Source organism: Erinaceus europaeus, chromosome X, assembly GCF_950295315.1.
Source record: "Erinaceus europaeus chromosome X, mEriEur2.1, whole genome shotgun sequence".
NCBI lineage: Eukaryota > Metazoa > Chordata > Mammalia > Eulipotyphla > Erinaceidae > Erinaceus > Erinaceus europaeus.
Window position 1 is genome coordinate 100,791,446 of NC_080185.1, and position 20,256 is coordinate 100,811,701.

At 35.5% G+C, this 20,256-nt stretch overlaps 1 protein-coding gene across 1 annotated transcript in view; it reads right to left on the reverse strand.

The window, feature by feature from the left end:
* The window catches only part of CFAP47 (cilia and flagella associated protein 47), a 194,664-nt gene that overhangs the window by 51,829 nt on the left and 122,579 nt on the right, over positions 1 to 20,256 (reverse strand). The window contains exons 45-49 of the mRNA XM_060182678.1: positions 19,077 to 19,221; positions 13,411 to 13,607; positions 11,898 to 12,041; positions 10,507 to 10,680; positions 3,853 to 3,964 (exon numbers count right to left, since the gene is read on the reverse strand). Coding sequence (XP_060038661.1) covers positions 3,853 to 3,964; positions 10,507 to 10,680; positions 11,898 to 12,041; positions 13,411 to 13,607; positions 19,077 to 19,221 — 772 coding nt within the window. The remainder of the gene's footprint in view (positions 1 to 3,852; positions 3,965 to 10,506; positions 10,681 to 11,897; positions 12,042 to 13,410; positions 13,608 to 19,076; positions 19,222 to 20,256) is intronic.

Consider the following 20,256-nt stretch of genomic DNA (forward strand, 5'->3'; position numbering starts at 1 on the left):
TAAAGGACATGTATCTAGAATATATTTTTAAAGCTCTCAAACATTAACAATAGGAAAACAAATCACTAAAAGGACTGAAGTGAAAACAATTTGGACAAGCACTCCAATAAAGACACAGGAATAACAAACATGAAATGCTCAATATTATTAACGTTATAGAAATGTACATTAAAATCACACCATAGCAATACACAGACATAAAATTTATACAATCAAGCATTTTAAGTATGGTCAAGGATAGAATTTTCTAGTAGAATTTTTTTTTGTTTGTTTAACCATAGCACTGCTCAGCTCTGTCATATGGTGGGGCAGGGGGCTGAACCTGAGACCTCAGAGCCTCAGGCATGACAGTCTTCTTGCACAACTATTATGCTCTCTCTCCAGAACCCTAAAAGTTTTATAATTTATAACTGCTTGTGGAAATGCTAAAAAAAAAAAAAAACTCTTTGAGAAACAGGAAGGGAGGCGGATGGTGGCACACTTGGTTGAACATACATGTTACAATGCACAAGGACCAAGGTTCAAGCCCCTGCTCCCTACCTGTACGGAAAAGCTTTGCAAGTAGTGAAGCAGTGCTGCAGAGCACAGAGCTCTCTGTCTCTATTCCTCGCTATCTTCCCCACCCCTCTTGATTTCTCTTTGTCTCTATCAAATAAATGAATTATATTAAAAAAGGGAAATTGGCAATTTCTTTGAACATCTTAAGTTCAATTGCTATATTATCCAGTCATACCACATATACGTAAATGGTTTACCTAGGAGGAATGAAAGTATAAGTTGATACAGAAGTTTTACTATATGGGGGGTCCAGCAAGATAGCTCACTTGGATAGTGTGTCTGCTTTGTTACGCTTGTGACCCAGATTTAAGCCTGGTTCTCACAGCACTGGAGGAAGCACCAATGCTGTGGTATTTTTCTCTCTCTAGATCCCCCAGCCCTCAAGAGTAGTAGTCTTGTCAACTCAGATTAGTGAAGCCCCTTAAATTGTTTTTCCCATTTCAGGTAAACCTTCTTGTTATGAGTATTCCTACATGAGATAAGAGCACAGTTTATTATTAAAAATATCCATAAGCCCCAGCAAAGCAATAAAAAGGGGAGAGGATTACTTGCTATAAAAGTATAAGAGTGGTCAGAAGCAAATGTTCACTGATATTTGTGAAACTTTTATAAGTAGTTAAGAAAATTAAGTCAAGCATATATATTTAAAAACTATAAAAATGTTTCAAGTTTCAGAAACTCCAGGTGATCTTCTAGTATCATCTTTATTTATTTATTGGATAGAGACAGCCAGAAACCTAGAAGAGTATGGTAATACACTAAGCAAACAACACTTGTCTTGAAAGACCAGTAGCATCTGATTGCCTTTTATGATTCTATGACTATGCAGCCTTCTGTAATAGTGATGGGGATAAACAAGTTTGAAATTTAATTTCACCAAAGTTTCTGATAGCCAACCCCCCTCCATATTTTTATCAAGGTAAACTGCAACAGAGTAAAGACAAAAATAAGCCTAAATCTCTCCATATGTCCATGAGCATTAAAGAATTTTCAAAGTTTAAAGTCACTATATCAAATTAGAGTGATAAACATTAACTAAGAATCTAATAGATGATAACTTCCTACATTCTTACTTAATGTTCATAACCACTAAGAAAGGTTAGAAATTATCTACATCTTACATGTAAGATAATTGACACTGAATGTCACACAACCAAAGAATGATATTAAAATCATGTTTGACTTCCAAATGTGTTTCTTTACAACACAGTAACAGTATAACAGGAAATAGCAAAGTAAAAGTTGAGCAATTTTGCCTTTTGAATGTGGTGGCTAACATGAATAAAATGCTTAAGCTTTAAATAAAAATGCAAATTTAAATGATACTGCTTTTGCTCAGTATCACGATCTGACAATTAATATGAAAGAAGTGCTTCTTAACACATACAATACAAGAAATCAAATACTGAATTGAATTCCATTTTAAGCTTATGGTAGTACATATCTTTCTGGATAGTGTATCATTTCAAAGAGTAGAAGGATGCCAACTAAAAAACTGTTTCTACCTTGTCTAAACATAGGCCTAACATAAGAACTTTATTGTGTACACATAACACAGTTTGTTTTGATTTTTTTTTAAGCAGAAGTATAGTGAAGAGAAATTGCTGAAAGACTCTACCAACACAGACTAAAAGCTTGTTTATAATTGTTGGAGGAGGATTTCTTGTGCCAATGTCATAATAGATCTCATTCCAGTGTTCTAACTGCTAAATTGCAAATTTCTGGAAATGACTCCACTATAATTCACAGTTATCTTTAACTGAATGAATACAAACACTTTTTAGCAAGTACAAAAGCACCTTATACTGTTAAGCACACACATTACAGTCCACAAGGACCCAGGTTCAAGCCCCTGGTCCCTACCTGCAGGAGGAATGCTTCAAGAGTAGTGAAGCAGGGCTGCAAGGGTTTCTCTGTCTCTGTCTATCTCCCCCTCTCTTAACATCTCTCTGTCTCTATCCAGTAATAAACAAATTTTAAAAAAGCAAACAGAAATTAATATTTCTTAAAATCATTTCAAATTTTCTGAATCACACAAAAATGGGAGCTACGCTACTTTATTGAAATTCCTGGAACAAATTCACTGTAGTTCAAAATTATCTATGACACGGAAAGTTATTTAAGGGACTTTGTAAAGCTAAATGTCTGAAGTGATAGGAAAATTTCAGAAGACTGTAAGTACTATGACTGTGGCCATATTTCAAGTCAAACAAAGTAGAAGCAAAAATAGGATGACTCTTTATAGGAAAGAGTCCTACAGTGATTGTGATAGCCATTCTAAAATGTCCCTTCTCTCTCTGCAGCTCTTTGATGTAGCTCTCTAAACCTTTTTCTCCTAGGAAAGCTGGGAGAGGCTAATACATGATTATTACTAGGATATGTTCTACACTTAATATAAATTGTATCACTTTCCCTCTCTTCCTCCCTCCCTTCCTTCCTTCCTTGCTTCCTTCCTTCTTTTTCCCTCTTGTTTATATTTTATTTAATTTAATGACAGAGAGGTATACAGAGAGAACGGTAGAGAGAGACACAGAAACACACAGAGAGACAGAGACCAGAGATTGAATCTGGGCCTTTGGAGCCTCAGGTATGATAGCCTTTTTGCATAAACATTGTTATCTCCTCCACTGTGAATTTCTATACATTTAATAATTTCTCAAGCTGGGTTCAGCTATAACAAATAATTTACCTCTCAGATAGGGCAATTTATTTATCTGATGAAACATAGCCCTTCAGTTCTTGCTATTATTCTTCTATCACTTCTCACCCAACTTTTTTCAAAAGCTTGGAGAATTATACCTTATCTATGTTCTCAAGCAAATCTGCTCCAGAACCATCAGGGTAATTCACACATTGAAAGACTTTATAAGAAACAAGGAAAATGTCACACATACTAAATCCTTTAATCTATTTTTGACATAAGAATTAAGTGTATGTAGATATTTTTATCACTTATCTGTGAACATTCTCATAGAATGCTGCATGATTCATAAATTTCTATAACTTACAAGTAGTATTTATCAAAATTTAATTGTTATAACCATAAATATTTTTACTTCTAGGAATTTGACCCCCAAATAAATTCAGATAAGTAACCAAGAGAGCATGCTCCCACACAGAAAATGTACATGCCAACATTCTGATTATTTAGAAAGTTAATGACTGAAATGAAAAAAAAAAGAGATTTCCCTGAGTTATTTCTTAAAAGGAGAAAAATAAATTAATTTAATGTTCTCTTAGCATGCTTCCATACTAGTATAGCTGTTAGTAATATTTTATTAATGGTTTTGTTACCTTTATATAGACCACGTCTCCAGGGATTTATTTGTATAAGATACGGAGATACACTATCAGGTGGTATGGTGAGCAATGGTTTTCCCCATATAATTTGAAGATCTGTAGTTACCTAGAACAAACAGTGCAAAAATAAGAATTATATAATGACAACAATTACAAAATTAATGCAACAAATTAAATCACAGAAAAGAAAGACTTTAATGTTTTGATTAAAACCATTCACTATTAAATGAAAATCAAACCAGAAAAAATACTTCCATATAATAGAAGACAATCCTGAGAGTAGACCAATTAAAAAAATAAAAACTAAGGAAACAATTCTTAGGAAAAAAGATCTAAGATTTTCCTTTGTTCCTATTTGTAGCAAGATTACTAGTGTTTAGGAAATCTATCTTTTACAGGACAGGCATAATTTTCATTTTAAAATTTAGTGTCAAAAAAGATGAACCATTCACATGAATTTATACATCAATATTAATATAACACCATAAAATGATGGTGGAAAAGGGCCTGAGTTGAGGTGAGAGTGTTTTGCCAACACCTGTTGCAGGAGGATGAGGGAGTGCATCCATATGTTAACAACTGTCCTGTAATTAGTTAACCCCACAATAAAGAATTAACAAAAAGAAAAGAAAAATATTTAAGCAGAATTTGACTACAGCTCTGCTTAAATTCAGCTTTCACTTTACAGAATATGTTACATCTACTATTCCCCAATGTCGAGACAAATACTAAACTAGCTCACATTGCTACAGATTGCCCACTTGAACAATTCATAGGGGAGTCGGGCAGTAGAGCAGTGGGTTAAGCGCAGGTGGCACCAAGCTCAAGGACCTGCCTAAGGATCCTGGTTTGAGTCTCCGGCTCCCCACCTGCAGGGGAGTCACTTCACAAGTGGTGAAGCAGGTCTGATGGTGTCTATCTTTCTTTCCTCCTCTCTATCTCCCCTCCTCTCTTGATTTCTCTCTGTCCTATCCAACAACAACAATAATAATAACTACAAGAATAAAACAAGGGCAACAAAAGGGAATAAAAAACAATTCCTAGAACATTATATATATATATGAATTCCCATGGACTTGTTAGTGTTGTAGTATTTTTAGTGAATTCCTTACACTCTTCTATTTATAAGGTCCTTCTGCAAATAGATGGGATATGATGTCTTTTCAATTGGGATGCCTTTTTTTTTTTTTCTTACTGAACTGTTCTAGCTAGTACCTTGGGTACAATGTGTTATAGACATGGCAAGAAAAGAAAGAATTTAGTAAAACCGTATTGTTCCAGACTTTATGTAATTGAGAAAAAACGAGATGAAAATTATTAAGAAATTCTAGTTAGGGCTGGGTGGTGGTGCACTCAGCTGAAGAGACACATTACCATTCAGGAGGACTAGGGTTCAAGCCCTTGCTCCTTACTTGCAGGGGAAGTTTCATAAGCAGTGAAGCATGTCTGCAAGTGTCTCTCTTTCTCTCTTACTCTCTAGACCCCCCTCACCTCTCAATTTCTCTATGTGATAATTACATAGAAGGAGGGAGAGGAGGAGGAGAAATTCTAGTTAGTATTTACTATTAAGAAAGAAGTTTTACATATGTTATTGCCTATTTTTGTTAAGTAAGGAATTTTTATTTAAATCTATTAGTGCTAAGTAAGGAATAATAGTTTGACCTTTAAAAACCTGTCTTTAAGAAAGTATTTTAAGGCTGGGGAGACAGCACCATGGCTATGCAAAATAAAAAAAAAAAGACTTTCATGCCTGAGGCTCTTAGGTCCCTGGTTCAATACCCAGCATCACCATAATCCAGAGTTGAGCAGTGCTCTGTCTCTCACTCGTTCTCTCTGTCTCATTAAAATATGTATGTTTTTTTAAAAAAGAAAAGAACTGTAGTTAGAATTCCAGTTTAAACTGCTTTGCATATTCTGCACCGAAAAGGGAGCACTCAGCTATATATATATATATATATATATATATATATATATATATATATATATATATATATATTAGTATATGACTGACTGAATACTTGGAGTACAACATCTATGCTGATAAGACTATTAGAAGTGAAAGGGGAGAGTCAAGCTGTAGCGCAGCAGGTTAAGCGCAGGTGGCGCAAAGCACAAGGACCGGCGTAAGGATCCCGGTTCGAACCCCGGCTCCCCACCTGCAGGGGAGTCGCTTCACAGGCGGTGAAGCAGGTCTGCAGGTGTCTATCTTTCTCTCCTCCTCTCTGTCTTCCCCTCCTCTCTCCATTTCTCTCTGTCCTATCCAACAACGACGACAACAACAATAATAACTACAACAATAAAACAACAAGGGCAACAAAAGGGAATAAATAAATAAAATTAAATTAAAATTAAAAAAAATTTTAAAAAAGAAGTGAAAGGACACTATGGATGTGTGTGTGTGTGTGTGTGTGTGTGTGTGTGTGTGTGTGTGTGTGTGTGTGAAATTGACCTCCATCCCCCCGCTGTGGGGGACAATTTGAAAGACTTACCTCCAGTCCCCCCATTGGACAACAGTTATTTTAAAATAAAGTTTAAATATTTTTGTTTCCCTTACAAGTTGCATGTGCTAATGATTTTTTTAAATATTCCTTTTGCCTTTCATTTTTACTTGGAGACAATCATTCAGTGTTTTACCAATAAGTATGATGCAGGCAAATATAAAAAATAGTATTAAGAAATTCTTGTTAACATCTACTACTGTTAAGATGTTGGTGTATCTATTATTACTTTCTAGGTTTTGGTCTGCAACTATTAAGGGGATGGGGGAAAGAACTCTAGCCTAATTAATGTTACTGTAGAGAAAGAATTAAAATATATATTGTTGTCTAGCAGGCAGAGGAAACTGGTTAACACCCATATTGTTAAGTTAAAACCTTGGTCTCCTGAATATCTATTGGTGTTTGCTGCAATTTGAGTGTTTGTTGGAGGAAACCACTTGACTTTTTGCATGTATTTGCTGCAGTTTGAATATCTGAAGAAAATGGAGGCTTAGAGAAGAAAAAACTATACATTGAGGTAAACAGGAAAGAAGAGAGAATATAAATCAGTCTTGAGGGCACAGAGATTAACTTCATTATGAAAGAATAAATAGGAAGAATCAAAAACCTTTCAGTGGGAGTCCGGCAGTAGCTCAGCAGCCTAAGGATCCCGGTTAGAGCCCCCGGTTCCCTACCTGCAGGGGAGTCTCTTCACAGGCAGTGAAGCAGGTCTACATGTGTCTGTCTTTCTCTCCCCCTCTGTCTTCCCCTCCCCGCTCGATTTCTCTCTGTCTTATCCGACAACATCAATGGCAACAGTAACAGTAACAATAACGACAACAAGGGCAACAAAATGGGAAAAAATGGCCTCCATGAACAGTGGATTCTCCTTATTCTTGATTAGATTAAGTTTAGCAGCCTTTTTGTTTCTTTTATTTGTACATTACTTCCACCTGTCTGTCTGTCCCAATCTTTTCTCCCCATTCCTTGGATTCCCTAAAGGCATAACTTCTGTAATAACCCCCTCCAGGCACACCCCATTTTCCTAGTAAACTCAGGGGACCTACATTTAATTATATATATATTAGATATTTTACCTTTACTAACCGGTCTAATGCTGTTTGAATTATTCTAGTTCCACTGGGCTGGAGGTTAAAGGGAGGCGAATTAATTTGTGCTCTAACACAGTGAATCCAAGTAGTCATAATATTTCTGCTTTTACTCTCTGGATCTCTATCTTCTTTATTTTAAATGTCACCCATTATGTTTTTATCTGCTCATTAACTAAATCTTCCTTGAAAAACTATTATGTACTAGATACTCTGATTTACGCTATGTGTTAGAATGTGAATGAGAACCATGCTCTTATTCTCATAGTTTAAAATCTGGTGGAGAGTAATTGAACAAGAGAATAACAAAAAAATGCTGAGAAGTACAGAATGTCATGTCCAAGTTTGGGGTGCTATAGGAGGATCTTTGCAAAGCAGCATCTAAAACTTGCCTTTAAGAATGAACAGGAGTGAGCTAGGGAGATAGCATAATAGTCATGCAGAAGACTATCATGCCTGAGGTTCTGAGCTCTGAAGTTAAATCCCCAGAACTACCACAAATCAGAGCTGAGCAGTGCCCTGGTGGCTAGTGTTCTCTCTCATATTAAATAAAAATAAATAAAGTATTAGAAACACAATGAAAAAGAGTTAGGCACAGAGAAATAGAAGATAATGACATGGGCAGAGATTTCTAGACAGTAGCAAAAGTAAATTCTGTAGAAAAGATGTTCTTGGTGTTTCTGGAGCCAGGAGTGGTGAAAAATAAAAGTGAGTACATAAATAAGCAAGGACAAAATACCAAAGTACAGTGAAAGTAAACTTGAGCCTGAAAGTCAGAAGAGTAAACTTGAGCCTGAAAGTCAGAAGTGAGATTGAAGAGTTTTAGCAGAGGAGAGACAAAATGTGACTTTTCATTTCATTTCATTTGCAAACCAGTAAAAAGGGAAGAAAAATCAGAGCATTTTTTTTCAGAATTACAGAAAAAAGCAAACTCAGAATGCCAAATTTCCCCAGTATTCACTTAAATTGCATTCAGACACATATGATGGATAGGTATTTTGAAGATTCCTTCAAGAATCTTTTGGACACGATACAATTTGTAAATAAATAAAGCAACACGAAGTGGAAAAACTCATTTTAACACTGATTTAAACAAGTCAAGCAAGGAGGACCAAATACAATATTTCATAAAAATAAGTACACAAATAATCATGCATTACTTCATATTTCTATTATTCACACTGGTAAATCACAGAATGCAGTTTGCATTTCCATTTTAGATACTGTTGTTGTTGCTTGTGGAGTTGGACCTGTTGAGGGACAAAGTATAACCCGGCTGGGCTTAGGCTTTAAAAAGCTAGACCTTTGAGCTTTCAGGCTCTCTCTGTCCACCACCACCATGCAACCGTTAACTTGGTCTTTTTCCTCTTTATCTGTCTCTTTCTCTTAATCTCATGCCCTAACATGTGAATGTTCTCAATTTTCCCAAATAAAAGTTTAAAGTACTTGAAAATTCATGCTCTCTCAATTCTTTGAAGTAATGCGTGACAAACTTTTTAATGTTGGGGGAACGAACGCTGGTCTTCTCTTTTCCCCCTTTAAACAGACCCTCTTGCAAACAAGGTTTCACTGCTCCAAGCTGCTGTTTAGTTAGAAAGACAGACACACCACATCATACCACACCACAGAGCCTCCTGTGGTGCAAGAACACCTCTTATGTGGTGCCTGATCTCAACTTTGTGCCACAGATCATGGTAACATACATGTCCTACTGTGAGGGTATAGGTATAATTAAGAAGTTGCTAACAATAGTTCAGAGATCAATCCAGATTGATGCTTAGGCACCAGAAGAATAGAAAGGTTAAGTGGTCCAGAAGGTGTTGCAGTGGCTAAGGCACTAGATTCTCAAGCCTGAGGTCCTGAGTTCAGTCCCCGGCAGCACACGCACCAGAGTGATGCCTGGTTCTTTCTCTCTCTCTCTCTCTCTCCTCCTGTCTTTCTCATTAATAAATAAAAAAAAGAAAGAAAGGTTTTAAAAGTAGCCTAGAGTAGGAATAATGCTAACTTTCCGCTTTTGTAAACCCTGCCACTTTCAGTAAGGTAGGATGTTTATTTCTGGGAAAACAAGATGTTTTTGTACCAAGATGTGGTACAAGCCTAAAAGACCCCAGTCATTAGATTTCAGGTAAACGAGCCAAGTCCCGGAACCTGTGCAAAACTATTGTGTGTAACCAATGCTGGAATATGCTACAAAAAGTATAAAAAGATGCTTGTGACTGTGCTTAGGTGTTCAGTCCTTGGGTAGCTCCTGTGTAAGCTTGGACTGGACCCTCAGCTGAGCAGGCTTAAATAAAATTCATACTCAACCACCTTACTTGGTGTGGAGTATTGTGATTTCTGTGTGGAGAATTCTATCCCATTACACTACTTAATGAGCCATCTATTCAATCCTAGAAATTGGAATTCACATTAAAATTTTAAAACCTGCTCTAAATTATTTGAAAAATCTTATTGTCATACATAATTTCTTTATGTGAAAATGTACATTACTAAAGTAGCTTTTAATGTTTTATAATTCTGTACCTGTAGATATAAAACTTGTCAGGCCAGGTGGTGGCTCACCTGATTAAGCACACATGTTATAATGCTCAAGAACCCAGGTTCAAGCCACAGGTCCCTAACTGCAGGGGTAAAGCTTTGTGAATGGTGAAGCAGTGTCTCTCTGTCTCCCTCCAACCCCCCTTAATATTTGATTCATTTGTTGATGAGAAAGATAGGAGAAGAGAGAGAAAGAACCAGACATCACTCTGGTCCAAGTCCTGCCGGGGATTGAACTCAGTACCCCATGCCTGAGAGTCCAGCACTTTATCCACTGTGCCACCTTCCAGACCACTCTCTCTCCCTATCACCACTTTCCCTCTTTATTTCTGGCTGTCTCTAACCAGTAAATAAATAAAAATAATTAAAAAAAACTTTTTTGATGCTTGTTCAAATTTACAATTTAAGTGAAAACAACCACTGAATAAAAAGCAGAACTCTAAAAGTCTCTGATGTGCTATTGCTTAACCTAGTAAAATCAATTAAATGCTACTTTTCATCTGAAGAAATAACAAAGAACTTACCTTATATGTTACTACGTCCTTTGTAGAATTCGGTACCATTATGGTTCTGTTTGACAAATTTCCCACTTGACAGCTCACATAGATGTGTTCCAAGGCTATGGGCTTTTTCCCAACCCCTCTTATTTGAAATTTATGTTCCATACCATCTCCTTCATTTTTTATAACAAGCTTTCCCTGTGACAAATCAGTCAAATTTCAGGTCTACAGAGGTCATAAATGTCAATCTGTAATCCTACTTATCATGGATTTCATTAATGAAATAAATGATCTTTCAAGGAGGTTTTAAACATTGGCTTTCCTAATTTAAATATCAATAATTCTACTAAGTGAATTAAGATGATTTTCTTGTGAAAAACTATTGGGTTTTTTTCTCTTAATTACCAAGTTTATATAGGCAGAACCATACATACAATTACATTCATGATTACTTTCTTTTTAAAATAAGTTTTAAGAAAATATATTCTGAGGTACCAATTCCCCCTAATTGATAAAAGCAAAAGAAGTAACCACTTTATTAAATGTTCTATTTAAAAGTAACCAGGGAGGATCCCGATTAGAGCCCCCGGCTCCCCACCTGCAGGGGAGTCCCATCACAGGCGGTGAAGCAGGTCTGCAGGTGTCTGTCTTTCTCTCCCCCTCTCTGTCTTCCCCTCCTCTCTCCATTTCTCTCTGTCCTATAGAACAACAACAACTACAACAACAATGAAAAATAACAAGGGCAAAAAAAGGGAAATAATTTTTTTTAAAGTAACCTATTGGCAGTCAATGGCACTGTGACTATGTAAATATTTACCCCAAGTTAAAACACTGATTAAATTTCAGAGTAAACACTAATTATCACATTTACAATTTTTTTAAAGAGGCCAGGCAGTGGAGCACCTGATCCAGCACACGTTACAATGCTTTTATTTATTCCCTTTTGTTACCCACCCCCTTTTTAAAATTGTTGTTGTAGTTATTATTGTCATCGTTGTTGGATAGAACAGAGAGAAATGGAAAGAGGAGGGGAAGACAGCGAGGGGCAAAGAAAGAAAAGCGACTGCCTATGAAGTGACTCCCCTGCAGGTGGGGAGCCTGGGGCTCAACCAGAATCCTTAAGCTGGTCCTCGAGCTTTGTGCCACCTGTGCTTAACCTGCTCTGCTACCACCATACTCCCACAATGTTTTTTGTTCTCCAGGGTTATCCCTGGGGCTCAGTGCCACTACTACAAATCCACCACTGCTGGCGGCCATCTTTTCCATTTTATTGGATAGGACAGAGAAATTGAGAGGAGGAGGAGGAGACAGAAAAGAATTTTTTCTGCAAAAAAAAAAATCATAAATTATACAGACTAATGTCATACAATGATTCTTTGACATATTAATACTGCGGGAAAACAATGAGTTCATACCTTAATTTCACATTCTAATCCAGGTTTGAATGTAAGAGGATACTGCAAAGTTTCTCCTGCTCTAATATTAAAAGCAGGAGGTCCATAAAACCATTCTCCTTCTATCTGAACTTTACATTTCCATTCCTTCTTTGTATCATTATGCTAAAGAAAAAAAAAGTGGGGAAATATCAGAAAGTTAATGTTAATAAAGTTAAATTACATATTAATTATTGGTACTTATAATAAAATTATGTACCAGATTTTAATAAGTTTTTTGAGACTAACCATGTGAAAGCTATATTTAAGAACTATCAAAAACATGTATATAAGTCTTATAATCATACATGTATATAAACATGTGTGATTATAAGTCCAGTCAATGTTATGAAAGTACAGCGTCTAATAGGTTTTTCTAAGGATTATTCAGTATCCAAAGAAATATTCCTGTTTCTGACTTACAACTTATTGTTATAAAGATAAAATCATTTTAAATCTATACAATCAATACCTACTTATGTGCTCTAATTGATAGATCACTCAGACTGTAAAACTTACATATCTCATCAAAACATATTTTTGTTCTTTGAGCAGACCTTTATTATATCCTTAAAATTAAACTCATGAACAAAAACTATTTTCAGTCTAAGCCTTTTTAAATTCCTTATAATTAAAAAACTATCTTCTCTTATGACCATTGTGAAAACTAGGCTACACCAACTCATTATTCTTGGTATCTATGAACCCATAATCAAAATGCTAAGATCAAATCAAATGCTAAGATCATGACTGAATATGGAATGGAGTAATCTAAAGAGCCATCATTCTGTTCAGTACAACCAGGAGACATGACTTAAGTATCACTTGTTTTTCTTCTTTAAATGCCACCAGGGTTATTGCTGGAGCTTAGTGCCTGCACAGCAAATCCATTGCTCCAGGTGGCTCTTTTCTTTTCCTTTTCTCTTTCTTGACTCTATTTCTTTTCTCTTTCTTTCTCTTTCTTTCTTTCTTTCTTTCTTTCTTTCTTTCTTTCTTTCTTTCTTTCTTTCTTCCTCTCTCTCTCTCTCCCCCCTTCTCTTTCTCTCTCTTTCTTTTTCTTGAAGGTTTTATTTGATAGGCCAGAGAGAATTTGAGAAGGGAGGGGAGGGGGAGATAGGAAGGGAAAAAGACAGATAACACTTGCAGTATTTCCTTCACCACTTGTGAAGCATCCTCCCTGCAAGTGGGGAGAGAGGGTGTGAACCCTTGTCCTTAAAAATGGCAACATGCGCGCTTAACCAGGTGCGCCACTGCCTGGCCTCCTTGAGTATCACTTCAATGCCAGGTTAAGGAAGATGGAGTTAATTCTATAAGCAATGAAATTTAGCAGGAGTCATTAATCAGGTGAATGACACATAACATTCACATTCAGGAATAAAACTGCATCAATTTGAAGAAACAGTAGACTGATAATAATTCAAGATTAGAGATTTGGAGAATCTGAGATAGTATCAATGGAAATGAAGAAAAGTACAAAATTAATATTAGAACTTACTATTGGAATATTTTGGGTAATAGCTTCAAATGCTGGTGTTACAAAATTAAATATGATTTCTGTGTGTTTGTCATTCACCACACCTTCAATGCTATAAACACGCAGATCATATGCAGATGCCAACAAAATTCTGCAAGGGTATCGTCCAGGACCAAAAGGTGTAAATCGTAAAGGAACTGTAACAAAATCATCTGCAACTATAAAAATAATTAAAATAGTTAATCATTTAGTGGCATAATTCGTAGTGCTGATCTTGGGGTAGGGTAATGTTTAATATCATATTTTTAAAATACATTTTAAACTTTATTTATCCATTGGATAAAAATAGGAATGGATAGTGAAGGGGGAGGGAGAGAGAAAGACACCTGCAGAAGTGCTTTGCCTCTTGTAAAGCTTCCCTCCTGCATGAGGGGGCCAGAGATTTGAATCTGGGTCATTATGCACTGTAACACATGCATTATATCAAGCATGCCACCACGTGGTCACTTAATATTGTATTTAACTGTATTGCATATTTTATAAACGACAAACTTATAATAAGGCTATACTATACTAAATCCCCAAGGTATAACAAGCAAGGTTTTGTTGTTGTTGTTGTTTGTTTTTTTATCACTGATGGAATAGTCTACACAGTTTGTACAAAGTCTGCTCTACTAAGTTACTTAGGGACCCATTGTAGTTGTAATATCAGCAAGACCTTTCCTCCTTTGTTCATTGGTCAGGAAAAAAGTTATCAGTTATCAGTTATCACCTTAGTGTCTACTTGTACTGTAATACTAACACATTATGTGATATATATTAATTTTTATTGAGAGGATTAACCCTTTACAGTGCAGTCATAGATAGATATATGACTGCACTGTACCATTAAGTACCAGACCTCCGAAATTTTCTTCCTCTCCTCCTTCCCCCTTCCTCACCAGAGTCCTTTGTTTTGGTGCAATACACCATGTCCAGTCCATGCTTCACTTTGTGCTTTCCTTCCCCACCCTTACATTATTAAGTCCTACTAATAAATGAGATGATTTGATATATGTTCTTCTATTTTTGGCTTATCTCACTCAACATGATGTCATCAAGTTTCACCTAAGAGAATGCAAAGAAGACAACCTCCTCATTTTTAACAGCTGAGAAGTAATCCACCATGTATATATACCACAATTTTTTTAAGGCATTCATCTGATGTTGAACATCTGGGTTGATTTTAGGTTCTGTCACTTACAAACTTTCCTGCTATGAATATATGTATACATAGATATCAGATATATATATATAAATTTTTGAGGGAGTTTGTCTATTTTACTAGGTAATTGTGTAAATAATATAGTGCTGCATTTCATTCCCACTGTTAAAATATCAACTTTTAAAGTCTAGTTATATTTATTATAATCAATGATATAATCTATTCTGTCCTTGTATTCTGTTGGACTCAGCGAGTTTTATTTCCTCTTATGATTCCAGTGAATTATATGAAATAGTCAAACATTCAGTCTATGTTCTGGTTGCCCTAAATTTTCAACATCCATACTTTATATTAAAAATCTGTAAGAATTCCATGTCTATTCCCACGATGCTCCAAAGAAATCTTATATGCCCCTATTAACAATAACTCCTTCTTTATTATAATAATTTTCATCTAGTAATTGAGTTTAGTTTTTATTATACCCCAAATATTTATTGTTTCCATAGTCAATGCCCATTAAGGCTTACATGCATTTACTGATTATTAATGGCCACTCTTGGATCCCAATTACTGCTTCTAAATTCATCCCCCTTCATCATTAAGTAGGTTTTCTAATAGCACTTTTAGCAAATTTCTTTGAGTTCTAAATTCTCTCAATTTCACTGTTAGGTTAAAATACTTTTATTTTTATTTTATTCTTAATATTGAGTGAAAATTTACTAGAGTTTGAAATTCTAGAGTGACAGTTAATTTGCTTTAGCATTGTAATTCCATTGTATTCTGGTTTCTATTGTTGATAATTCTGTCTTCAATATAATTTTTATCTTTGAAAATTATTTCATTTTATCTTGTTGCTTTTTCAGAATTCCTCATTTTTGCCATTGTTTCATTTCACTATAGTCCATCAAAGTATGAATTTAGATGTCACCCTTTTGTCTCCTAATAATTAAATGAAACATTTTTGCTTTTTCTTTCATTTGCTCTGAAGTGATAATTTGTACAGGGTTTTATTACTTATTACACATAGATCATTTTTAGTGATCTTTTAGATCTAAACATGAAGGTAATATAATGCATAGCCTTTGAGTCAATTTTACTGTACAAACATCAGTCAATCAGATGTAGTGAGGGCATTCTTTTGCATTCTTCAAACCTTTTTCAATAAGCTAAAGAAAAATATTAAATCTTAAAAAAATCTACGGTCCTGGGGAAAATTAATAAAAAATCTCATTCTTTAAAAACTTTTATTTATTTATTTATTTATTTATTTATTTATTTGAATAGAGACAGACATTGAGAAGGAAGAGAAATATTGAGAGGAAGACATTACAATAAGCAAGAACGTGGGTTCCAGCCCCCAAACCACCTGCAGGGGGAAGTTTCACAAGTGGTGAAGCAATGCTGTAGGTGTTTTTTCTGTCTTTCTCCCTCTCTATCTCCCTCTTCATCTCAATTTCTGGCTGTCTCTATCCAGTAAATTATTATTAAAAAAATTTTTTTTAAAAGAGAAGGGAAGAGAGACCTGCAGCACTGTTTTACTGCTTGAGAAGCTTCTCCTCTGCAGGTGGTGAAAAGGGGCTTGAACCTGAGTCCTTGCACACTATGATGTGTATGGTCAATCATGCACACCACCACCCAGCCCCAAAATCTCATTCTTATCCTTAAATGGATAAACCCAAGTTCCATCAACAATGTGCGCCACAGAACATTCAGATTCTTCTCATATATGTGGACACCACAAGATCTACATGCTAGTCTATACATCTTTGATAGAATGATATTCCTCTACATTTTGCCCTACAATTGCAGTCTAAAGTCCAAAGGGTTCTCTTAAGAAGATTGCAAAAAATCAAAAAAAAAAAAAAAAAAAAAAGCACAAAGGTGACAAGCAACAGACTGTGGCCATCTTAGAAAGTATGTTACATTCAGTGATCAGAGCAATATTTCTGAATGTTATTCTTAGGAGGTATGTGATAAAGAGGCAGTTCCTAAGTTTTCTGGTTAAGGGCTGATAATGCATTCCTTAGGAAAATGATCATGGGACGAGACTATTTCTCTTTATACCTAAATTATGTGTTAATTGGGCACAAGCCTGAGGTAGCTATTAAATGGGTTTTTCAATCAGGCCACATCAGCTCAGTAATTACTGGGAAATCCTCATAGGATTTATGTAAATGGGTAGCTGTTATCTTTCCTTCCCATTGCTACTGGATGTTTAAATTTCTGTGTGCCGTTTTGAATCATTTAATGGAAAGTTAGGAGAGAGTCTATTGTGCAGTTCTAGTTTGCAAGTATTCTAACTAGGAAATTATCTTTTCAAATAATTGTTTTAGAAGACAATATATTCAAAAGAAGTAAAATCAGATTTTACTTTCTAATTAACCCCTCCATGAAGAAGAAAGCAAGGGATTGCTAACAGTAAATTAGCTTTGTGTTTTGCATTTTCAATTCTGAATGCCATAAACTTTTTCCGATTGTCTTGTATTAAAAATAAAATGTTTGGAACACTTTTTAAGTTCTTACAGATTGATTTAAGTGTTCAAATTAGTTTGAGCATGCTGTTAGCAAGCAATAAAAAGCACAATTTCTAGAACTCAAGCTTGGAGGAAGGGTTTATACAATTTTTTATTAAATGTCTTCCTAGATGTATTATTGCAAAGCATATGCTCACTATTGAATACCTAACAGAATTAATGATACTGTTTAAAAGTTCACTTTCTTTTTTTCTTGCAGGATCTATGTCCATGGACATAAAACAACCAAAAACTAATTGAGAAAAATATTATATTAAGATTAAAGACAAAGACTATACTCAATCTTAGACATAATAATTACAGTGACTTGATTATAGAAAATCATTTTGATTTAAGGTATATTTATTTAGGCACCAGAGGATACACTCGGGCAGGGGAAGATAGTATAATGGTTATGCAAATAGACTCTCATGCCTGAGGCTCCATAAAGTCCCAGGTTCAATCCCCTGCACGACCAAAGGCAAGAGCTAAGCAGTGCTTTGTTAAAAACAAACAAACAAACAAACAAACAAACAAAAACGATCATGTCTTGTTTCATGGGGCTGAAAAGAAAGAACTTGTAACTGGCAAAAACAAAACAAAACCCTCAATTATGGGGACAGAATATATACTGGCAACTGAACAAACTCTAGGTTCTCATTGCAGGAGGACAATTAAAGGCAGCTGGATTAAGCAACAATTATGCCTGCGATTTTCTTTCTTTTCTTTTTCTTTACTTATTTTTTAATTTCTTTATTGTGGAATTAATGCTTTACATTTGACAGTAAACCTGTTTATTTTTAATATTTCATTTATTTTATTTTAATAAGAGCGAGAGACAGAGAGAGAGAGAGACCCCAGAGCACCTCATAGCAGATATAATTCCTTTCTTACATCTTTCACATTGATTGCTCATGACACTTTCTTCTCATAAAACTTTTCAGAAATGTACCTTCTGAGTGACTGATTGCATTTATTTGTTGAATAAGTAGTGGAAATTAAGGTAGCAGTCGAGCATTGTACCTTCTTAGGAACTTCCAAGATGTTTGCCACATATACCCAGGGAGGGGAAAAGAATTGGGTCAATAAAAAAAAAAATACTAGAGGACCAGGTGGTGGCGTGCCTGATCAAACACACACATTACAGTGCATAGTGTTCAAGCCCCTGGTCCCCACCTGCAGGGGGGAAGCTTCACAGGTGGTGAAACAGGGTTGCAGGTGTCTCTCTGTCTCTTTCCCTCTCTATCTCCCTCTACCTTATCAGTTCCTGTCTCTATCTAATAAACAAACAAATAAATAAATAATAGTAGAAGCTAAAATAAGTGGTTCGGGAGGCGGCGCAGTAGATAAAGCATTGGAAACCTAGTTCAGATCGAAACGAATTACCCTAAATGACATCTTCCCTCTCTGATATGCTTTTGTCATCACCATCCCTCTATCTTTTAGAGTCAATCTAAGGTGCAACTTCTGAATTTCAGTAGGTGAGTTCATTGTCAAAGTACTTACTGACTGTCTGATATCTACTCTTTAGCAAAGACAAGTCTGTAACTTCAGTACCAGTATCTAGTACTCACACTCAGTACATAATTTAGTGCACTGTGATGTAGAATGGTGGCTATTTATCACATACAATATCATTCAGTATATATGTAATATATTGCACCAAAGTAAAAGACTCTGGGGTAGGTGGGGAGGGGAGAATACAGGTCCAAAACAGATGACAGAGGACCTAGTGGGGGGTTGTATTGTTATGTGGAAAACTGAGGAAAGTTATGTACAAACTATTGTATTTACTGTCGAATGTGAAACATTAATCCCCCAATAAAGAAATTAAAATATATGTATCATTCGATAATTGACACTTATTTAGTTGAAATTCCTCTTCAATATTATTAGGAGCATCCTAATCATGAATATCTCTTTTTTATACTTCAGTATTTCACAGGCAGTGCCCACATATTAAAGATTACCTATTTTGCATTCACTTCTGGTTTGTGGAACGCTGGGAATGTAGATTTCCTCTGGAATAACATAATGCGTAGGAAGGCTTAGTTGTAATTTGTAGAGAATAGACTCTGGCTTCTTCAAAATTGAGGGGTTAAGGAGCATATTAGCCTGCAAAACACCAGAGGACAAAATTAGAATATAATTCTCTCTCTCTCTACCTCCAAAAACATGAAGAAAGCACACTATATGTTCAGACTCTATATTTGGGGAGAAAAGTCCACTAGAATATTGGATATGTTTATTTATTTAGATACATTGTTATTTAATTGGTGGAAAATAACACTGTATCATCTTTTATAGAACCACTGAAGTAATCTTTTTTAAATATTATTTATTATTGGATAGAGACAGAAAGAAATTGAGATGGGGGAACATAGAGAAGGAAAGAGACAGAGAGACACATGGAGCTCTGTTTCATCACTTGTGGAGCTTTCCCCCTGCAGGTGGGGTCCAGGGACTTGAACCTGAGTCCCTGCTCACTGTAATGTGTGCGCTTAATCATGTGCACCACCACCTGGCCTTGGAGTAATCTGTTTATGGAAAGATGTTCACTGTTCCCTACTTTAGTCATATTCCTGACTAATTGGTCAGGAATTCATTGCTTTAGGAAGTGATTCCAGTGGTGAACAGCACTGAGAGTGTTTCCCTACTTGAATTGAACCATATATTGCTTAACATCTACCCATACATATAATTAGTGCCAGTTTATGAATGGCCAGCAGAATATAAATTCTTTAATAAAAGTCTAATTAGTAGTAATAATAACAACAATGCCATACAGAGAGAACACTTATTCTATACCAGGCAATGTGCTAGTCTTTACATAATTATCTCAGTTTCCATTAATTCCCAATACTGGAAAAATATTTGAAATTTGACAAATTTACAGTAACTGACAGTCACTGAGGAGGGCTTTATTAGTCTGGATTCTTAGTCTGCTAGTATGACACTAGGCACCATTCTCTCTTATGTAAAACAAAATATCCAGAACAACTTTTAGGACACGTCCCAATCCAAAACCTCACAGAGCTTAGTATTTACTTGTTTTGGGCATTGGTACTATATTTTTAAGTTTTCCAGGACATCTTGTGCAGACAGAATTGAAAACAACTGTGAATTAAGTGATCTTAATGCCTTAAATAA